Source organism: Zophobas morio, unplaced genomic scaffold (assembly GCF_036711695.1).
Source record: "Zophobas morio isolate AGI-343-1 ecotype UQ-CSIRO unplaced genomic scaffold, CSIRO_AGI_Zmor_V1 ptg000038l, whole genome shotgun sequence".
Taxonomy (NCBI): Eukaryota; Metazoa; Arthropoda; class Insecta; order Coleoptera; family Tenebrionidae; genus Zophobas; species Zophobas morio.
The window spans coordinates 3399580-3423157 of NW_026972143.1; the positions used below are offsets into that span (position 1 = coordinate 3399580).

The window sequence follows — 23578 nt, forward strand, 5'->3', positions numbered from 1 at the left end:
ACATTCTTAAAAAAGACAATTGGGACCCCCGAGAAGGTTTCACATTAAAAAAAAGACATTTGGCGCCCCCGAGAAGGTTTTACATTTTTAAAAAAGACATTTGGGACCCCCGAGAAGGTTTAACATTAAAAAAAAGACATTTGGGGCTCCCGAGAAGGTTTCACATTCTTAAAAAAATACGTTTGGGGCCCCCGAGAAGGTTTTAAATTTTTAAAAAAGACAGTTAGGACCTCCGAGAAGATTTGACATTAAAAAAAAACATTTGGCGCCCCCGAGAAGGTTTTACATTAAAAAAAAACAATTGGGACCCCTGAGAAGGTTTTACATGTTCTAAAAAGGACAGTTGGGACCTCCGGGCAGGTTTTACATTTTTAAAAAAGACACAATTGGGACCCGCGAGATGGTTTCACATTAAAAAAAAAGACATTTGACGCCCCCGAGAAGGTTTTACATTTTTAAAAAAGAGAGTCGAAACCTACGACAAGGTTTCACGTTAAAAAAAAGACATTTGGGGCCCCGTAGAAGGCTCTACATTTTTAAAAAAGACAGTTGGGACCCCCGAGAAAATTCCACATTCTAAAAATAAAACATTTGGCGCCCCCGAGAAGGTTTCACATTCTTAAAAAAACGATTGGGACCCCCGAGAAGGTTTCACATTCTTAAAAAAAAGACAGTTGGGCCCCCGAGAAGGTTTCACATTAAAAAAAGACATTTGCCGCCCCCGAGAAGGTTTCACATTCTTAAAAAAATAAGTTTGGGGCCCCCGAGAAGATTTTACATTTTTAAAAACGACATTTGGGACCCCCAAAAAGATTTAACATTAAAAAAAAGACATTTGGGGCTCCCGAGAAGGTTTCACATTCTTAAAAAAATACGTTTGGGGCCCCCGAGAAGGTTTTACATTTTTAAAAAAGACAGTTAGGACCTCCGAGATTTGACTTTAAAAAAAAGTCATTTGGCGCCCCCGAGAAGGTTTTACGTTAAAAAAACCAATTGGGACCTCCGAGAAGGTTTTACATTAAAAAAAAACAATTGGGACCTCCGAGAAGGTTCTAAAAAGGACAGTTGGGACCTCCGGGCAGGTTTTACATTTTTAAAAAAGATACAATTGGGACCCGCGAGAGGGTTTCACATTAAAAAAAAAAGACATTTGACGCCCCCGAGAAGGTTTTACATTTTTAAAAAAGAGAGTTGAAACCTACGACAAGGTTTCACGTTAAAAAAAGACATTTGGGGCCCCGTAGAAAGCTCTACATTTTTAAAAACGACAGTTGGGACCCCCGAAAAAATTCCATATTCAAAAAATAAAACATTTGGCGCCCCCGAGAAGGTTTTACATTTTTAAAAAGCACAGTTGGGACCTCCGAGAAATTTTCACATTAAAAAAAACAGACATTTTTTGAAATGACGTCATCAAATAGTCGGTGGGAATGATTATCAAAATTTTGGTTAGCATTTAATCATCTACATGATAGGTATTTCTAATATACCTACATACAAAATTTTACAATAATAGGTCCAGCAGTTTCGGAGATTACGTGTCTGATAAAAGTGGATACAGACACCAGACAGACAGACAGACAGACGGAAACGGGAGGCTACTTTTTTCGTACTCTAGGGGTCATGAAACGTCGATAAAATATAAAAGTTGCCATTCGTCTGATAGACTCGATTACTATACTTCCTTAGCTTACGCTCGGAAAGTAAAAATTAGTTTAAAGTTATTTAGACAGAACTTCGCTCGCCCCTGAAAAATCATAAAATTTGATTTTAGGAAATTTTCTTTTCTACATGATAAAACCTATAAGTTAAAAATATATCTATTGATAATACCAGGCACCGTCAAATAAAAAATCGATCTAAGGTTGCTTAGAACTTCTCTCTCTCCTGAAGCGCAGTCGAACAAATAGTTTCTTTGAAAAAGTATACATAAAATTTTACTTTGCGAATTTTATTTCTTGTTATAACTTCTCGGCAGTCCGCATATGTATTATCAATACATGCTTAACTTCCACTGTTTATTATACATTGCAAAAGTTCGACGATTAAGCACGTACAAAATTCACGTCGGCAAAAGAAAATAAAACGAAAGGTTAAGGCTTTATTTCTAGTGAGTTTTATTGGAAAATGTTCCCAGCAACATTTCGATTAAAGAGTGGTGTTTACATAATAATAAAAAAATAAACAAAATCGAGGTGGATTCATAAATTACAACTAAAGGAGTACATATTTCATAAAATTTAAGTGGTGTTCACTAGGAAGGTTTAAGAGTGACGTCATTGCCACCTATTTTTTGATGCTCTGAGGGCCATGAACCATCGAGAAAACATGAAAGTAGCCATTACTGAAAAGTAATTCCCTAATAGTTTTCGTAACCGATGGAAAATTTAGTTGGCACTTTTAATTTAGAGCAAGTAATTCCTCGTTATTGGACCACTTTATAATTAGTGAAGAGTTGTTAACATTGGTACTATACTCCGTTTACCGAACAGATGGAATTATAAAACTTCGTAATTTTAATGTGATCTTTTAAAGCCTAATAGGTTATTGTTCAAAGGGTGTCTGTTTGCACTTAAATTGAGCACGATATTTTTGTTTAATTGTAAAAGAAACTTCCATAAATTAGAATTAAGTTATATTTTTTAATTTTTATTAAGTTAATACTTTAACACCAAATCGTCCATTAGTTTCCCACAAAAGTTATAATTTTTTTGTTATTTAAGTGATAAAAATATCCGCAATGACAATATAATTCGTTGTAAATACCTTGTCACTGGTTACGATACAATAATAATAATTAAACTAATGGTTGCTTTATATTATTTAGATTTTGAAGCGTGGACGCTCATTTTGTAGACATATGACGTACACGTGATCACTCTATTTGTTCGCCAAACAAACTATAGGAATTTAATTGCCTCTTGGCTTGCATTATCAGGAAAAACAATCAAATTGGAAGACTGCAAAGCAATAAATATATCGTTAATATAAACTTAAAATAGAATGGGACCGATAACGAATCCTTGAGGAACACCAAAGTGTAATTGAAGAAGGGAAGAATTGTTAGATGTTAAGGAGATAATTTGATATCTTTATGGCAGACTCACTAAAACTGTAAAGTTTTAGTTCATCTACCGACAAAATGATGGTAAATTCAATAATGTTTTGATATATTTATCAAACAAATGGAGACCAGAGATTCGAAATTTTGAAGTTTTTTTATGAGATTTACAAAGTATTTATCAAATTGTAGAAACCCCTTGCAGTATGACTGATATCAAACTTTTTGAGTAACCTTTTAAATAATAGGATACATTGTAACTAGTTTTTTGCTTAACCAAGTTAACTTTGTTGTACCTCGACTCACTCTGGACAACATCTGTCGTTTTATCCCAGACTAGAGCGCCCAGATCGTACGCACTATTAAGGTCACCAATATCCATATGTGAAAGTTTTAATTTAAAAGCGAACTATGGTAATGTCAACTTTGGATTCACTAACAGATATTAGAACGAATTATTAAACTTCGGAAAATGTATAATTTATTTTGTTTTTGACGTATTTCCTTTAATACCTGTGGGAACTAAACTCTATCGATTTATTTATTTATTTATTTATTTATTTAAAATTTTACCCACTGGATGTGTATCTAAGTACATACTGTTTTAGTTTAAACCGCTTCGCTCGATTATCCACCATTACGGCTACTGCTACCAAAGATAGCTATCGAGTTTGATTGCAGCAGAAATTTTTCAACTTCTCTATAATCATAGCTTTCAAGTTGACCCGAGATTCCAATCTAATTTTTTACAAACGTGACAGTTACCAAGTCGAAGACATCACTCGACCATTCCCGATGTACACTCAAAATTGATATAAAATAAAAAAGTCCACTTCTCACCACCGGATAGAGATCTCTCCTCGTTAAAATTATGATCTCCAATTTTCAACCTCCGAATCCCAAGGCGACCATTCTTCCAACCAACAAAGAATTAAAAGAACCCACTGTCATCTCCTAATATTAATAAATTACGCCAGAACTCGTTCCAGCGCCTTCCAAACGGAAGTCGCCTAATCCAGCTTACATAATAATGGTCAAAATCCGCGTAACCCACCGTATATTACGCATTGTTGGGGCTCGACCTGTTTTACCCAAAACCGAGACGATCTCGTGGAAGATAAGCGATTTATTTATTCCTAAACAACCGCCATTTTTTTATATTTTTACGATCGTCCGTCTTTTATCATCGATAGCATCACGAGGAAATTCGATGTCCCTAGACGAACGACCTTACAAATCCTAATATGGAAAGTTTTTTTCCTCTCCGGATTAATCCGGACGTTCCCATTCGTCGAATTTGCCTCGCTTTTTTTTCTCGGGGCACCTGTTTAAGTAATCGTGATCTCAAATCGCACTTACATAAGGGAAATTATTATCTGATAGTGGCAGCGGCTAATTAATTATTATTCAGAGTATTTGGCACCTTACACATATTTTCAATTTTTGCTCGTTATTTTTTCCAAAAGTGGAGCACGGAGTGGGGAGTTTTTTAATTGATTATTATCGTGGAATGAGTTAAGGAACCTGTCACGTGGGATATTAATCCGTTGAAAATATGCAAATAAACTGAGATGTAGTTTTTTCTTAGTTCTATGGCCATTAAACAGCTCATTAGTTTCAAATTACACTAATTACAGGGGAGCAATAAAAAGTCTTTTATCCGTCGTAAACAGAGACCTCACAATGATCCGGTATTTCGAGTGGGGATGGCCATTGTGTGGCAAACGGACACAAGAAGTCTACTAGATTTTGATATTTGAGCTATTTTTGGCGCTAGTAGTAACAGACGTGGTTAAATTTTCATCTATGATTTATGAGAATACGCTAACATAAGCGCTTTTTCGGAATTTATTCATTTATTCACAATTTGTTCATTCAACAGTTTAATACTTTGTGGCATATCCGTTCTGTCTGATTACTTACGTCTCGACATTTTGCAAGCATGGAATCGATAAGTTTCTTAATCTGATATCTCCCCAAGTACACTGAACTTTTTAAAACAATTCTTGTTTGTTGTTGCCAAGGTAGTTCATCTTTTTTTTTTAGAAACTGTCTGATTTGCGATGTTTTGCCCACTCGTATGGTGTTCGCGGTCTCCCAGGACTATTACAGCTTCGGGTTCTGTTTTAAACTTGGTAATAACCTGGCTTACAACCTTCTCATTACGGTTACCCTTATACTCGCGTACTGATTAGCGCTTATCTAGATCTTTCATGGATGTAGCGAATTAGGTGGGACTGTGTACGGGGCCTTGCCAACGACTTTGGTATTTCGCGGCACACAATTGTTCCAGTTTTTTCCATAAATAATAGGAGTATTTTTTTATTTGTTTATTTCCTACTATGAGATTCTCATTTTTTTGTCCATCTTTAATACTCTTTAGTTTATTTTTCATTCCTTCTTCTGTTGTCCCAGCGATCTTGAACGTTCACATAACAAAATTCTCAGTTATAACGAGTGATCAAAAATAATAAGTTGGAAAAATCTTGCTGTATGAGCTATGGTTCCATCTTGTTGACAATATATGATCAGCAATCACCATTAAGTTTGTGAGGTTACTTTAAAAGTAAGTTAACACATTGAATTGTAAAGTTACTGATTGGAGAGACGTATTAACTAGCTACCGAGAAATCGAAAAATCTAAAATTTAAAAAATCCAAAAATTGAAGAATCCAAAAACTGAAAAATAAAAAATTAAAAAATCTCAACACTGAAATGTCGAAAAATTGAGAAATCGAAAAATCGAAACATCGAAATCTCGATAAATTGTGAAATTGAAAAGTTGAAAAACCACAAAACTGAAAATCGAAAAATTGAAAAATCGAAAATTCAGAAAATTCAAAATTTCGAACATCGAAAAATTGGACAATATAAAAATCAAAAACTGGCAAATCGAAAGAACTAAACATCGAAAAATCAAAACATAAAAAATCGAGAAATCAAAAAGTCAAGATGTTGCGAAACAGCCCAAAATCTAAAATTCGAAAAATTGAAAAACCCAAAAATCCAAAACCGAGACAGCGAAAAATTAAAAAATCGAAAAATTTGAGAAATGAAAAACTGAAATATTCTAAAACCCAAATATCGACAAATTAAGTAAGTATGTATTTGAAGAAACCAAAAGCGAGAAACTGAAAAATTGTAGTATCAACAAACAGAAAAATCCCGAAACTAAAACATCGAAAAATTGAGCAATCGAAAAACCGAGACATCGAAATCCCGAAATCGTAAAACCGAAATGTTGAAAAATCGCAAAAGTGAAATTCGGAAAATTGAAAAACCGAAAAATCGGTAAGTCGAGAAATCCAAAAATTGAAATGTCGAGAAATCAAGAAATGGGAAAATTACAAAATCGAAACATTAAAAAATTGAAACATCGAATAATCGAAATAGCCCAAAATTGGAAGTTCGAAAAATTAAAAAATGTTAAATGTAAATCAATAAATCGAAAAATTGAAAACTCGAAAAATCCGAAAATTGAACAACCGAAAAATTGAAACACCGAAATCTCCGAAAATCGTGAAATCGAAAAATTGGAGAATTTGAAAAACTGAAAAATCGAGAAGTCGAGAAATAGAGAAATGAGGAAAGCGAAAAATCGAAAACTTCAAAAATCAAAAAATGGGTTAATCGAGAAATCAAAAATTCGAAAATTTAGAAACGTCAAAAATTTAAAAATTTAAGAACCAAAAAATTAAAAAATCGAAAAATGTAAAGTTCTAAAACCCAAATATCGAAAAATTAAGTCATTGAAGAATCAAAAAACTGAAAAACCCCAAAACTAAAACATCGAAAAATTGAGAAACTGAAAAATTGAAAAATCGAGAAATCTAGGATTTCTAAAATTGGAAAATCTAGAAATCGAGAAATCGGAAAATAAATAAATCGAAACATCGAATAAATTGAATAAACTAGCAATCACAGCCGAAAAATCAAAATATAAAAAATTAAAAAATCGAAAAGTCGAGAAATCGAAAAATCAAACATCAATTAATCGAGAAATCAAAAATTCGAAAATTTTAGAAACGCCAAAAATTGAAAAATTGAAAGACCAAGAATTTAAAAATCGAAAAACTGAAAAATCCTAAAACCCAAACATCCAAAAAATTAATTAATCGAAGAATTGAAAATCGAGAAACTGAAAAATTGAAAAATTGAAGAATCAAAAAATGAAAAATTACAAATCTAAAATAATTCAGAATTCAAAAATTGAAAACTCGAGAAATTGAGAAATGGGAAAATAAAAAATGTTTAACTGGAAAAATAATCAGGAATCAATTAATCGATTCAAAGCCGAAAAATCAAAAAAACCCAGAAATCGAAATAGAAACATCAAGAAATTAAACATAGAAAAATCAAAACAAAAAAAATTGAGATATCGAAAAATCGAGAAATCGAAAAGTCGAAAGAGCCCAAAATCGAAAATCCGAAAAATTAAAAAATGAAAACTTTTAAATGTAAATCTATAAATTGAAAAATTGTAAACTCGAAAAATCAGAAAACTGAACACAATCGAAAAGTCGAAACACCAAAATCTCGGTAAATCGTGAAATCGAAAAATTGAAAAATAGAGAAATGGAGAATAGGAAAGTCAAACAATTTTAAACTGAAAAAATCAGAAGTCGATTAATCGAGAAATCAAAAATTCGAAAATTTAGAAACGCCAAAAACTGAAAAATTCTAAAACCCAAATATCGAAAAATTAAGTAAGTAAAATTGAATTGTAATTGAAGAATTCAAAATCGAAAAACTGAAAAATTGAAAAATTGAATAATTGTAGAATCAAAAGACTGAAAAATCCCAAAACTAAAATATCGAAAAATTGAGCAATAGAAAAATCGAAACATCGAAATCTCAAAATCGTAAAACGAAAAGTTGAAAAATCGCAAAAGTGAAATTCGAAAAATTGAAACACCGAAAAATCGGTACGTTCAGAAATCCAAAAATTGAAAAGTCGAGAAATTACGAAATGGGAAAATAAAAAAATCGAAGCATCGAAAAACTGGAAAATCTAAAAATCGCAAAACCGAAAAATCAGAAAACCAAGAAATCGAAAAATCGAAACATTAAAAAATTGAAACATCGAAAAATCGAAACATCAAATGATCGAGAAATCGAAAAGTCCAGAAGTCGAAAAATCAAAAAATAGAAATAGCCCAAAATTGGAAGTTCGAAAAATTAAAAAATGTTCAGTGTAAATCAATGAATCGAAAAACTGAAAACTCGAAAAATCTGAAAATTGAACAACCGAAAAATGGAAACATCGAAATCTCCGAAAATCGTGAAATCGAAAAATTGAAAAATTCAATAAACTTAAAAATCGAAAATTTGGAAAACCGAAAAGTCTAAAACCAAGACATCGAAAATTTGGGGAATTGAGAAACTGAAAAATCGAGAAGTCGAGAAATCGAGAAATGAATTGGGAAATCGAAAAATCGAAAACTTGAAAAATCAAAAAATGGATTAATCGAGAAATCAAAAATTCGAAAGTTTAAAAACGTCAAAAATTGAAAAATTGAAGAACCAAAAAATTAAAAATCGAAAAATTAAGTACATAATTGAAGAATCAAAAAACTGAAAAATCCCAAAACTAACACACTGAAATGTAAATAAATAAATCGAAAAATTGAAAGCTCGAGAAGTCGGAAAACTGAACAATCGAAAAATCGAAACACCAAAATCTCGGTAAATCGTGAAATCGAAAAATTGAAAAATCCGTAAAACGAAAAATCAAAAATTGAAAAAGCGAGAAATCGAAATATTGAAAAACCGAAAAATTAAATAATTGAAAAACAGAAAAATTGAAAAATCGAGAAGTCTACAACTGGGAAAGTCAAAAAATCGAGGACTCGAAAACTCAAAAATCGATTAATTGAAAAATCAAAAATTCGAAAATTTACAAACGCCAAAAATTGAAATACAAAAAAATAAAAAAATCGAAAAATTGAAAAATCCTAAAACCCAAATATCGGCAAATTAAGTAATCGAAGAATTGAAAATCGAGAAACTGAAAAATTGAAAAATCTAGAAGTCCAGAATTTCAAAAATTCAAATTAATAATCACAAAGCTGAAAAATCAAAACATGAAAAAATTTAAAAAATCGAAAAATCGAGAAGTCGAAAAATCAAACATCAGCTAATCGAGAAATCAAAAATTCGAAAATTTTAGAAACGCAAAAAATTGAAAAATTGAAAGACCAAAAATTAAAAAATCCTAAAACCCAAAGATCGAAAAATTAAGTAATCGAAGAATTGAAAATCGAGAAACTGAAATACTGAAAAATGGAAAAATTGAAGAATTGAAAAACTGAAAAATTGAAAAATCAAGAAGTTAAGAATTGGGAAAGTCAAAAAATCTAGGACTTGAAAAATCAAAAATCGATTAATCGAAAAATTGAAAAATCCTAAAACCCAAATATCGACAAATTAAGTAATCGAAGAATTGAAAATCTAGAAACTGAAAAATTGAAAAATCGAGAAGTTCAGAATTTTAAAAATTCGAACTAATAATCACAAAGCCGAAAAATCAAAACATGAAAAAAATAAAAAATCAAAAAGTCGAAGAGTCGAAAAATCAAACATCAATTAATCGAGAAATCAAAAATTCGAAAATTTAGAAACGCCAAAAATTGAAAAAATGAGACCAAAAATTAAAAAATCGAAAAACTGAGAAATCCTAAAACCCAAACATCGAAAAATTAAGTAATCGAAGAATTGAAAATCGAGAAACTGAAAAATTGAAAAATCGAAAATTGAAGAATCAAAAAATAAAAAATTCCAAATCTAAAATCTCGAAAAATTCAGAAACCGAAAGTTGAAAAATCGAAATATCGAAAAATTGAAAAACTGAAAAATCGAATCGGGAATTTCAAAAATTGAAAAATCGGGAAATTCAAAAATTGAAATGTCGAGAAATCGAGAAATGAGAAAATAAAAAAATGTTTAACTTGTAAAATCAGAAATCGATTAATCGATTCAAAGCCGAAAAATCAAAAAACCGAGAAATCGAACCATAGAAAGATCAAGAAATTAAACATAGAAAAATCAAAAGAAAAAAATTGAGAAATCGAAAAGTCGAGAAATCGAAAAGCCGATAAATTAAAAAATTAAAACTTTTAAATGTAAATCGATAAATTGAAAAATGGTAAACTCGAAAAATCAGAAAACTGAAGACAATCGAAAAATCGAGACACCGAAATCTCGGTAAATCGTGAAATCAAGAAATCGAAAAATTGAAGAATTGAAAAACTGAAAAATCGAGAAATAGGAAAGTCAAAAAATGTTAAACTGGAAAAATCAGAAATCGATTAATCGAGCAATCAAAAATTCGAAAATTTAGAAACGCCAAAAATTGAAAAATCAAAAGAATCAGAAAAATGAAAATCCCAAAACTAAAATATCGAAAAATTGAGAAATCGAAAATTGAAAATTAAAAAAATCGGAACATCGAAAAATTGGATAATCTAAAAATCGCAAAGCCGAAAAATCAAAAAAGCCCAACATGGAAAATTGGAAAAATTGAAAACCGAACAATCGGAAAACTCGACAATCGAAAAATTGAAGTATTGAAAAACTGAAAAGCGGGAAATGGAGAAATAGGAGTCAAAAAAATTGAAACTGGAGAAATCAGAAATCCATTAATCGAGAAATCAAAAATTTGAAAAGTTAGAAACACCAAAAATTGAAAAATTGATAAATCCTGAAACCCAGATATCGAATAATTAAATAATCCAAGAATTGAAAATCGAGAAACTGAAAAACTGAAAAATCGAGAAATTGAAAAATCGAAAAATTGCGAAATTAAAATTTAAAATATCGAGAAAACGAAGATTTGTTCTAAGTTTTTTTTTACAAAAATCTACAATAAAAATTCGAAACGGATTCATAAATCATAAGAACTACGTTACTTTTTAACATATTAATAACCTTTAGTCGGCAAAATTGTAATATAACGTCATCAATTTTTAAGAGGGCATAAACGGATACATTTTTATTAACAATTTACCATTCTTCTGAGAACCTTAAAACAATTGCAAAGCATTCGATTTTGCAATATCTTAAGTTAAATCGTAAAATGTTCTTATAACATTTTTGATTTTTTTTCCAAAAATCTGGATGCCTAAGATAAAAACTCAAAACGGATTCATAAACGACAAGTAAAGGAGTATGTTATTTTATAAAATTTAAATAACATTTATCGTAGTAAAATTTTTACTTGATATTCCGAACACACATACAAAACTTGACAACAATCGATCGGGTAATTTCGGATATTGTCTTACCTAATAAAAATCTACACGAACGGCGGACAGACAGACGGAAACGAGAGACCACAAGTTTTCTGTGTTTCAACTGAGAAGACGACTTGCGACAAACCCTTGTACCAAAGTAATTATTGTGATTCCAGCTGCATGAGCTGTGGTTCCATCTTGTTAAAAATATCTCCTTAGCAGTCATCATACGAAAATAACAATTCGTTATCGAATGTTTTCAAAAATCACCGACAATTATTTAATTAATTGCAAAATTGTTAAAACAACTGATTTAAAGCAAAAGCAAAACAAAGCGAAAAAGCAAATGGGAGAATTTGAGGTTAGGTTAGTTTGCAGGCTGCAGTAGACTTTTTACGTGTGTGTATTATAAATTAACAAAAATATCACAATTTCATAAAAAGTGCCGTTGTTTCAGGCACCACAATTATCCAGAGCATGTAAGGTAAGGACATACGTCTAGTTTACAAGGACAACTCGATTACAATCAATTCTGATCACATGCTATATGATTAATAATTCTTATAGTTACTCTCCTTCTGCAACTTTTTTCGATTTTCTGTTTCTTTTCTTTGCTTCCTACAAGCAAAGTTTTCTTCAATTTTTCTTTGCTTTCTATATGCACGAGTCATTTTTTCCTTTCGCTTTTTACTTTCTTTTATTCATCTCTGGGCCTTCAAATCGGTTTACTGAACAGATGAAGTAAGCAATTTCGCTTCATAGCGAATGTCGAAGCTTACACGCATTTCTGTAACTCCATCTGTTCGGTAACCGAAGTATAGTACTGTTATAAGTCAAGAACAATTTTAGCATATCCTTTCTTTCCAGTCGTGTAAAAAAAGATTTTCTTGCAAATTTTCCCAAGACAAAGATGATTAAATATTCTATGAATTATGATGTTCGACAAGAAATCTTTCCAAGCTGTTCGTTCCATTCTCATGTGTATTGTATAACATGACAACGCTTGTCCTCGTCATGTAAATGCGTAAACCACAAGAAAATGATTTTAAGAAACGCGATAAACAAAGCCTGATTTATAACATAAAAGGGGATTTTCGCTCACATGACAGTTTACACAACGCTTTATGAACGTATCTCCGAAAAGTTAAAGTCCACACAATAGAAACACCATACAAGTGAAAAATGATCTTTTCCTACACGTCCTCAGGAATGCCCATAAAACCCATAAACGATAACTCCTCCAATCTTCTTGTTTTACGATACGCGAAACAACATGTCCGTCCATGTTTTATCAAAATCTATACCTAATTCTCATCGCGAGGAATGCTAATAAAAATACAGTCTTCCTAGTAGCCGTTCCTCTTGACGTATTTATTGTCCGAGTAAAAGCTTGCTGACAGTTTAACTAATTATAAGGGTCATAGTGCCACAACCGTTATAATCAAGATAGAAAAAACAGTAGGCGTTGAAAAGTGATTCCATGAATATTCAAATTTCTACGATTCGTTCGAAAAGCGCTGTTAATTATGGCGAAATTTTTACAAGCTGAGACGTCGACGTTTTGACGTTCGATAAGCGAATAATTTGACTTGTTTTAATTAGAGTACCATTTTTAGCAGCATGAATTTGAAAATTTTACGGTGAAAATCGGCGCTTATTTTAGACGTCAATCCGTTTAACTGTACTATGTTTTTTTCCTTTTTTAATGACGCGCTTGTGTGATATTACTTTAACCTTTGCGTCAGAGTAATTTGTTTTATTGTGGTGGGTTAGGTAAGGTAATAATTGATGCGTTGGTGCTCGTTTTATACACAGACTCCATACTTCACCTTAATGAGAATTTCGTATCCTAGTCATTAAGATATGGCGTTCAAATGTCGTTGTACCTATTTATACCTGTTTACTGTAAACTTACTAAATTGCCTAAGCACTCTAATTTAACGTAGGTAATATGATGCACTTTTATGCCACTGATACTCCTCTCGGTCCCTTTTGTCAGAATTAAATAGAGCTCAGTTTGTGACGTAGATATTTAAATCAATTCGGAGTACAAACATTCTATTAACCAACAGAACAGAACTGTAGTTTATCTAGAATTAATTGTCATGGTTTAAGTCACTGAAGCGTCAATTTATGAAACCAAAGAAACCGTAGGTATTGATTGATTGACCAATTGGACGACCAAAAAGTGTTTTTATCAAAACCAAAAACTAGATTTCGTCGTCGCTTGAAAACAGGTAAACAATAACAACAATTAAAAAAATCGTTACAGCTTTCGTGTTAAATGTAAGTCAAGCAATCTATTGAACAACAGAGCAAACTGCGCCGACTTATATTTTCTTAGTAAGTTTTCAAGTAATCGGCGCGGTTCGGATGCCGCATTTCATTATTTCTGGATTTCCAAAGGTCAATTCCGTATTTTGACCCCACTCCTAACACTACTTGGCAACTGTCACAACACCCCAACCCCAACCCTTCAGCTTCCCCACCAATTATATTTTAATTCATCCCTCCGAATTCCCCGATGCCAATCAGCAATATCTCAACGCCGATCCGATAACTAGACCCCAATTTGCATAAAAAACTTAATCTCGTGCCAATTGATCCAACCCCCAACCCCATCGATCCCCGGCCCACTTAAAAAAACGCACCAACAATCAATCGGTGCGGTCGTTCTCTTTATGTCAGGTGTTGAACTTTTGGCACAATGGCCTGAATGGGGTTAAAGAGCCCATAAATAGCCGGCGAAAATCGAGCCCCCGAAAAATAAACATTATTAAGGGGCACGGTTCGAATCGATTATCGCCATTCGTACGATTCCGGTAGCGCTAACGCCCAAAAAAGGTTGAAGATGAGCGCAAAAAACGCCCGAAACCGTAAATAGCCAAAAAAGGGCTGTTGTATGGGCGTTATAATGGTCCGGCGATCACGCACAAATTTGGGTCCGACGAAGGGTAAATTATATATTTTATGAGTAAAAATTGACACTGCGACACTCGCCTGCGGCTCGTGTTTCAAACTTATCACACAATGTGGAATCGATCATCGCAATTCCAGTAGCGCCAACGCCCGAAAAAAAACCGTCTGAAGATGAGCGCAAAAAACGGCCGAAACCGTGAAGAGCCAGAAAAAACCGGCGTTGTATAGGTGTTATAATAACGTGGTGATCGTGTGTCACAAAAAATGGCACACGACTGCTCGATTGTTTATTAAGTGTGTGGTACCGTTGAGAAATTCTTTCTCTTTCTGCGCGGTCGGCGTTCGGTGTAATGGAGATTATATCAATTGGGAAATTATGTAAATTGATTGTTTTTTACCTATTTTATTTATTATAAAAACATTGTTTTTGTCGGCTTTTTTCTCAGACGAGACAGTATTATGATAATTGTTTGAATAAATTACGCGGGGTGACGCATACGTCGCGATTTATGGATTATGAGAACTTGTCATCGGGTAGAATTTTCTTTGGGCATAACGGTACGGCGGCGAGAATGGATAAAAATACTTTTCACTTTCACGGTCACGGTCGGCCGGGGAGGGACGACCGGCGGATGTTTTACCTACCCCAAGTGACGTCACGGGAATCACAACAAGGTCGCTCATTGTGCCGGGATTAGAGAGGAATGCCGTAAATGGATTTTATGGGCCTTTTATAAGGTCTGTTACTGCTCCTGCGGTTCTTGATGAACTGTCCCACAATAGGGTTTTATTTCGACCAAAAAGCCGCAGAAAAAACGCTTTATTATCTTCAATGACCGGAAATTTTGTTTTCATCGGCTCCGTAAAATTGGTGACGTCACATTACCAGATTATGACTAATAAAGAAAAATTGTTGTGCAAGTTAAACAAAGCCCATGGCTACCCATCATAACGTCAGCGACCATCAGCCCCGTCGAATACCATCTCCGAAACCGAAAGTGTTCCGATCATTAAAATGCCTACAACCCTTCTGGCCCCAAGGTCACCCCTCGCTCACCTCCGCCGCCGCAACATCCCTCCCGTCTCAACCACCTGTATTTACCACCCCCTCCCTCCAGAAAACAATTTCACTTTTACCGCGTGATTTATCTCGACGAGACGACGAGATCAAAACTGATTTCCTGTGTGTCTACCCTTAATAGAGAGGAACACATGACCCCTGAGCAACCCTCGGCTAGATGAGTTCACACGGTCTAGGAGGCCAAGAATTATGGTGGACCAGCTGTTTGTTTCGAGTCACGTTTGTTTTCGCCGCCGCCGCCTAATTGCCATCAACACTTCGCCCGAGGGGACGGGCGGCGGCCGCCGCCCGGCCTCGCTCTCGGGGGCGGCTGCCTTAAATCGGCCCTAATTGCACGCGGACCAGGCCCGTGACTTGTCTGGGCCGCTCTGTTGGTCCATGTGGTGGCTACGGTCGCCGGGATCGGGGGGACCGGGGGCGAAAAAACAACGTGTAAACACTCGAGAGGGATTTTTTTCGGTCGGGGGTGGAATAATATATGGAACATGTGTTAGCTGAGTAAAAGTAAAAGTGGGTTCTGGGGCGTGATTTTTTTTATGAGCATCAGGTGGCTTGATTTGTCTAAGGGGTTTCCGGGTGGGGAGGGGGGCGGTCATCTGTCGGGGTAGACTTTTGTCGGGGACGAAAAAAACTTTCTTCAACCTTATAATATATACCTACTTACAATCCTGCGATATAAAACGATTCTAACCTCAATTATCAAAATTCGTCTTTTAAGCCTGGAACCCATGACGTCGTCGACCTTGAACCCCATATACATATTCCACTTTCAAATCCAGTTGTTGTGCAGAATTAATAACCGCATTTATTATTTAAAACCCGTGTATATTTAATTCGGAAAACTCCATCTAGCAGGCGCCCAATTAAAACCCCCGAATGGCCCCGGTAGGGGAATCAATCACCGATCCCGCGCACTCAAAACAATCGAACCTCATCTAATGGCGGCTCGAGGGGAGCCGCATTCCTATTAGTTTCATTTGCCGCACAAATCAAGATATCCGGGGCGTGCTTCCGCCAACCGTAAGTGTTTCCTGTTTTATTAAAAAAAAATCCCACGTCTCCGAGGGTGCGAAATCGGTGGTGTGTCGCTTTTTTCGCCGTCTGCTTTCCCCGTGAAACGGGATATTTTATTTTTGAATGCCGCCCCACATCTCGATCACGTCGAATTACCGAGATTTGCGGGGGTGGGGGGAAGGGCGGGGGAAAGCGACCCTCCGAATGCCATACACCTGTTCTTCTGATCACCTTGAAAAGTTCGGAGCTACCACCGGGTGGCGGCCGCGGCCGGCGTGATTACTTCGAGATTTATTTTGTACGCGGCATGAAATCGGTAATTGCTATACAGGGTGTCAACGAAATAGTTTCATAAATAGCGCTTTTTTGTTCAGTAAAAATAGTTTTATAAGAATTGTAAAGATATTATGTTGTATGAATACCATGAAAAAGACATATGTCAATATTATGAGCCGCCACTTTCTCGATTTCGGAAAACCCAGCCCGTCCACACGGGCGTCGCGAAGGGGGGGTAATTGGTGCACAAATGATCGAAAATGCAAATCGCCTGCTTAATCAACCGGTGGCTGGCCTTCGCCGGGACGAGGAAGTGTCATTAGAATGACATTTCGTCTGCAGTGGCGGCTCGGCGGTTCCCCGAAAGGGTTTTGCTCTTTTTTCGATTTAGGGTTGTTATTAAATTGTCGTTTGCCTGTCGATTACGGTTATTACGGTTTGTTTTCGTCCGGGCGTCCTTGCGTGCTGAGATGATGATGTTAAATCCGTGGATACGAATTGAGAATTTCAAGTTTTGTGTTGGAAAAATGCGCTTCCTCTTGACTGGGAGCGCTTCATGATTGTTGTCGAGTGGGATTTTTTTTTCGTCAAATGATTAAACCTGAGGCCATTTGCTTCCACCTGGCTCGCAGGCTGCCAGTGCAACATGGGCTTACAAAAAATCAATTTGAATTCACTATCGGAGAACTTAAGTCGGGCTGTCGGATGCGGCGGAGTGGTGGGAGTGCGGCGGGAGCGCCACTGGCCGATCTGTCAAATTTTATTTATTGTATTGTTTAATAATAGAGCGAAATTTACGGAAACAGCCGGGAAAAAATTGATTTGCATGAGAGTTTCTAGTTTGGGATGAAAAAGAGCGTGGGAGAATGGTTATGGAATGCACAATGTGACACTAAACATAGAATCAACATGTTTACAGAATTTGAAGAAAATTAAATGAACTGTTTTCGGTCTATCATGTCACTGTATTTTATAGTCTTTTGTGATGCCAGAGGACATATAAAAATTCATAGTCGATGCCTTAAAATTTCTAAGAAGTTCATCATGGAATCTCTTGCACACCGCAAATTTCAGCGAAATTTATTAACATATCACAACTTTTAAAGTAATCACTTTGTAGTTTCGAAAATTATAGATTATAGTTCTAAAAAAATACGCCCTATGGTTATGTACAACCTAAAAATAAGAATAATAACAGATTATTTTTGGCAAATTTATTATGGTCTAAAAATTTTATAAGGAAGCTAATAAAAACAACACGTGTCGTTTAAACCTAGACTAAGCAGGATTAATTATATGCATTGGCAATAAATAAAATTTCGACACAACTGTTTAATTTTAGAAACTGGAATAATTTGTGTAAATTAATTGTTTGTTCAAGTTTTTATCAAGAATGTGGGTATTATTGTGACTTCGCCTCAAGAATAAATAAGTAATAAAAATTTATTTGTGGACTCCCTCCCAAAAGTTATTGACGTCATCACAAAAAAAATTATTAAAAAAAACTCTCTTGAAACTTGTGCACAAACTGCTTTGTAATCGTGTACTCTTATGTTTTCTCGACCTTTCATCACCCCTAGAGTACGAAGAAATAGGTCTCCAGTTTTCGTCCGTCCGTCCGTCCGTCTGTCTGTCTGTCTGTCCGAATCTTTATTAGACAGATAATAATGTTCGAAACTACTGGACCCATTGTTGTCAAATTTTGTATGTAAACTAGCACTATCATGTAGATAGTAAAGCGCCAACCAAAATTTGGTTAACCGTCCTGCCAACAAATTGATGACGTCTCCAAAATTTACAATGGTAAATTCGTTTTTATTGTTTATATTTTATTGTTATAATATAAAATACTCCTGCACTTCTTCGTACTGAGTTTTCACACGCAATATCCAGATTTTTGAAAAAAAATCAAAATTATGTAGCAACATTTTTCAATTTAACTTTAAAACTGCAAAATCGAAGGCTCTGAAATCTTATAAACGTTTTAAGGTTGTCGTAATCATGGTAAATCGTTTTTCAAAATTTATTCCTTTATCCCCTTCCAAAAATTGATGACGTCACCTCAAAATTTTGCCAAATAATAAATCCTCTATGAAATATGCAAAATAGTATGAGTATAACTGGTTTATCAATACACTCACAGCAGTTTTTTGATATCACATTTTTTTTGTTTTTTCAATTTCTCGATTTGGAAATCGAGAAAACAAAAAATTGAAAATTTGGAATTTTTCGATTTGCAATTTATTTTCTCAATTTTGTAATTTTTCGATATTACAATTTCTCATTTTTCGATTCTTCAGTTTCTCAATTTTTCATTATTCCAATGTTTCTTTCGATTTTATAATTTTACGTTTATTCACTGTTCCGGTTTCTTTATTTTTCAATTCAACATATTTTGAATAATGAATTTTTCAATTTTTAATCTTTCGATCTTTCAATGTTCGAGGCTGTCGATTTCCCGTTTTTAAATTTTTCAAAGTTTTCATTTTATACTTTTTCGTGTTTTCATTTTTGATTTTTCCATATTTTTTAATTAGGAAAGTTAAAAAATCGAAAAAATTAATGAATCGAAAAATTGAAAAGAAGAAAAAATTAATCGAACTGAAAATTGGAAAGCCCAAATACTGTAAAATCGAGAAATTATAGAATCGTCAATATTGTAAAGTCGGAAAACTATATCATTGGAAGATCGAAAAATGAGAAATTATATATAGAGAAATTTAAAAATTAAAAACGAATAATTAAAAATCGAAAAATTGAAAAATGGGGAAACGTTCTAAATTCGTAAAACTAAAAAATGAAAAGTTGAAAAAAATAAAGAAAATAAAACAACAAAACATTGCAAATCGAAAATTTGAAGACATGAAAAATAGTGAAAAAACGAAAAATTGAAAATTCGTGAATCATCCAAAAGTCGGAAAAGTGAAAAACTGAAAAAATCAAAAATTGCGTGTCGTAAAATTGAAAAAAAAAAAATACAGGATCGGAACATTGAAAAATATAAAATTGTAAAAATAAAGAAAATGAAAAACCCAAACGAAAAATTGCCAATCGAAAAATTGAAAAATAAAATTGAAAACTCGAGAAATTCAAATCGAAAAATTTTTGGTCGCAAAATCTAAAAATTGAAAATTTAAATTTGAAAATCGCGTGTTATTTATGCCACACGAAACATCGAAAAAAAAACTCAGGAAAGCGGAAAATTGAAATATTGAAAAACAAAAAATCTAGAAACTAAAACCGAAAAAAGTAATGAATCGAAAAATTGGAACGAAAAAAAAAACGAATTGGATCTAAAATTTGGGAAACTCAAAAATTATAAAGTCGAAAAACTGTAAAATTAGAAACAAAATCAAAATCGTCAGAACTTTAAAATTAGAAAACATGTAGGTAACATTGAAAGATCGAAAAATTAAAAAATTAAATATCGGGAAACTGAAAAATTAAAAAATCGAATAAATGGAAAAGTTAAAATCATAAAACCCAATAATTGAAAAATGGAAAAATTCTAAATTCGCAAAAGTTTAAAAACCGAAAATTGAAAAATCTAAAACGTGAAAAATCAAAAAATTGCAAATCGAAGAACGGAAGAAACGAAAAATTGAAACATTGAAAAGCCAAAAAAAAATGAAAAATCGGAAAACTGAATTTTCGTGAAACATCCAAAAGTTGAAAAAGTGAAAAATTGAAAAATTGCAAATCGAAGAACTGAAGAAACAAAAAATTGATATATTGAAAAACAAAAAATCGAGAAACTAAAAACCGAAAAAAATTAATGAATCGAAAATTTGTAAAGAGGAAAAAACGAATTGGATCTAAAATTTGGGAAACTCAAAAATTCTAAAGTCGAAAAATTGTAAAATTAGAAATAAAATTAAAATCATCAGAACTCTAAAATTAGAAAAAATGTGACACTGAAAGATCGAAAAATTTAAAAATTAAATATCGGGAAAACTGAAAATTCGTGAAACATCCAAAAGTCGGAAAAGTGAAAAACTGAAAAATTCAAAAATGAAAGCTCGAAAAGTTGCGTGTCGCAAAATTAAAGAAACGAAAAACTGAAAAAAGTAAAATTGAAAAACCAAAAAATTATAAGATCGGAACATTGAAAAATATATAATTGTAAAAATAGGACAAATAGAAAACCGAAACGAAAAATTGCAAATAAAAAAACTGAAGAAACGAAAAAAAAATTCAAGTCAAAAAAAGCTGAGGTAAAGTTATTTACGCCACACTTAACTTTATAGAAGTAATCAGAAAACAAAAATCGCAAAAAAATGTATAATTTTTCAAAGAAGCGGGGTTTGTTGGACTGCATCTCAGGGGCAAGAGTAGTTCCATCGAAATAACCTTTACATAAGTACCTTTATTTTAACTTGTGGGAGTTACCATTAAACCGATAAAATTAGCAAACTCTTTTGCAATATAAGACTGTTCTGCTGAGATCGAGTGACAATCATGTAACATCAAAAGCTAATAATAGTTGACGATGTAGCCTACTATATTTAGATATACGTTGTACCTAAAGCGCATGTTCTTGATAAACATATTGCAAAAAATATGATATTCACTCTGACATTAAAAAAGTTGGAGGCGGCAGAACGAAGGCGGTCCCTATAAAGCCTTTGACACCACCTTTGTGCGTTATTTGGTGCCATAATTAAACTTATTTTTTATCGCGTATCCATATTCACACTACTAAACTAGATGTTGCCTCTCGACAAAGTCTGAAACTTGTAAAAATTCCACACAACTCATTAAAAATCTTAAGCAATTATGTAACCACATTTCGAAACAACCGTCTTAATTATAAAGCGCTGCATTTAAAAAGATGAAAAATAAACATAAACTTTTACTGGCAATCCCGAGTAAACAGGAAAATTTTATTCAAATATATACGTACTCGTTTAAAGAGCGCTCGCTGCGCTCAAATTTTGATTTTACCAACGATCAAAAAAAAAAACACGTAATTCCCTAACACTATGAAACTGTGTATGAAAATCTCGCTCGAGCGCGTAGTCGTAAAGACGGGATCTTAACGAGCTTCCACCACCGTTTTCTGCTTTTTTTCAATCGACGCCCATTGCATAATCATCCACTTCATTCGCGTCGTTATTTAACACCGCAACAACCAGCTACTGGTCCCATTTGCATAACCCAGCCTCTAATCCGCAAATTTTAGCAATCAGCCTAATTCCTGCACCGTTGCATTCCTCCGGACCAAATCCAACGGTACACCCAAATTGCTATCCATCACACGTTAATTCTCGTTCCAAATCCACCTCGAGCCCACCGCCTGCTCGCATTTCCGCCTCTGGGCCGCCCCCACTTCGCAATTGTTGCTTTATTCTCTCGCACCGCTCCCTAAAATTTCGGCATCCTTGAAATATACCAGTTTATCGACACCCAGCAATCGATACGTCGAGCGGTGGGGTATTTGCCTCAAAAGCTTTTCGACGATTATTTTTTCTATATTTTATTCGGACTGTTTCGGGCGATTTTAGCCGCTTATTTCCTCCAAGAAAGTCGTGACGTCAGAGCACGTGTTTCTTCTCGAATAATAACCACGTAATTTTATAAAAATTACTTTTATGATTCGCTTTACGGCTCAACCAGCCGACATTTGGCTATCGCCGACCGGTTCGCCCAATTTTTTCCATCCCCCAATAATAATAACCCCATAAACGATTGCATCCTCGCCGTAAAAGCGCAATAAAGTCAACCCTTCGACGCATTTACAAGTCAAATAAACACGGAAGAATTTCTTGAAAAAAAACTTTTTTTTCGTGGTGGCTTCTGGACACGGCGGACCGTAATAAAAATTATTGGGGGTGGGAGAAGAGCGGCGGCCCTTTATTTGAGTTGGGGAGAGTTGCGCAAAAAATGAGTCAATGACCCACATGGGGCGGTTTACAGTAAACAGGACGCGTTTATGGTCTTCCGAGAAGGAAGGCTTGAAAGCGGTGCAGTTTTGTGTAATTTAAATGGAACGAATTTGATATGTAGACCGAACCGACCGAGTTATGGACGGATCCTGGGTCCTGGGCTTGATGGGTTTATGTGGGTATTAAAATGAAGGTCGGCGAAAATCGTTCAGGGAAAAGTGGTTATAACGGTTAAGTTTTAGAGCGCGGATCATTTCAATTATACAGTGTGTCCATAAATGACTGTCACGGCTTTTGCCGCTTTGTTGAAATATAAATTATAATCAGATTGTCAAGTGACGTGTTCGACGTGACGAACATTTATGAACGCTCTGATTGTGTCAATACTTGAAAGTTACAATTCGTACAAACATGATTTATTAATCGATATTTAGTTAGAAAATCAACTAATAAAAGTAGATATAATCACACTAAAGAACTGGAGATGATGTTAAAATTTGTTTCTATTTTCTGGTAAATATTTAATTACAATTATATTGACAGTATAGTTTAATGATGAGAATTTGCAATAAGTTATTAGTTAATTACAAATATGTTTCTGTCAATTTCTTAGATTAAATAATTTTTTTTTTATTATATTAAATATGCTTTGAAATGTTGAAAAATATTAGCACATCCTGATATACAGCGTGTTTTACCTAGAATCATTAGATATCCAGATTTTTGGAAAGACAAAATCAAAATTGTGTAACCTTTTACAATTCAACTTTGAAACAGCAAAACCGAATGCTCTGAAATCTTGCAAACGTTTTAAGATTATCGTAATCATGATAAATCATTAATCAAAATTTATTCGTTTATCCCTCCCAAAAAAGTGTTGACGTCATCTCAAAATTTGGCCGAATAAATCTTGGCTGAAATGTGAAAAATATTATGATTCTCGTAGGTTATTTTAACCTACAAGGATTATTATAAAAAAATAAAATTCGGGAATTGAAATCTTATAACTTTTCGAAAAATCTGGATTTATTTACCTTTTGATATCACAATTTTTGTTTTTTTTATTGTTTTAATTTTTCAATTTTTCCATTTCTCAATCATTCAGTTTCTA

At 33.8% G+C, this 23578-nt stretch overlaps 1 protein-coding gene across 4 annotated transcripts in view; it reads left to right on the plus strand.

Moving 5' to 3' along the window:
- LOC135139885 (zinc finger protein rotund-like) overlaps window positions 1-23578 on the plus strand; it is a 296081-nt gene that overhangs the window by 209670 nt on the left and 62833 nt on the right. For 3 of the 4 annotated variants that reach the window (XM_064070240.1, XM_064070237.1, XM_064070239.1), the window contains one exon: window positions 11750-11776. The exons of the other annotated variant lie outside the window; for it this stretch is intronic. In XM_064070240.1, the coding sequence (XP_063926310.1) occupies window positions 11750-11776 (27 nt within the window). The remainder of the gene's footprint in view (window positions 1-11749; window positions 11777-23578) is intronic. 4 annotated transcript variants of the gene reach the window in all.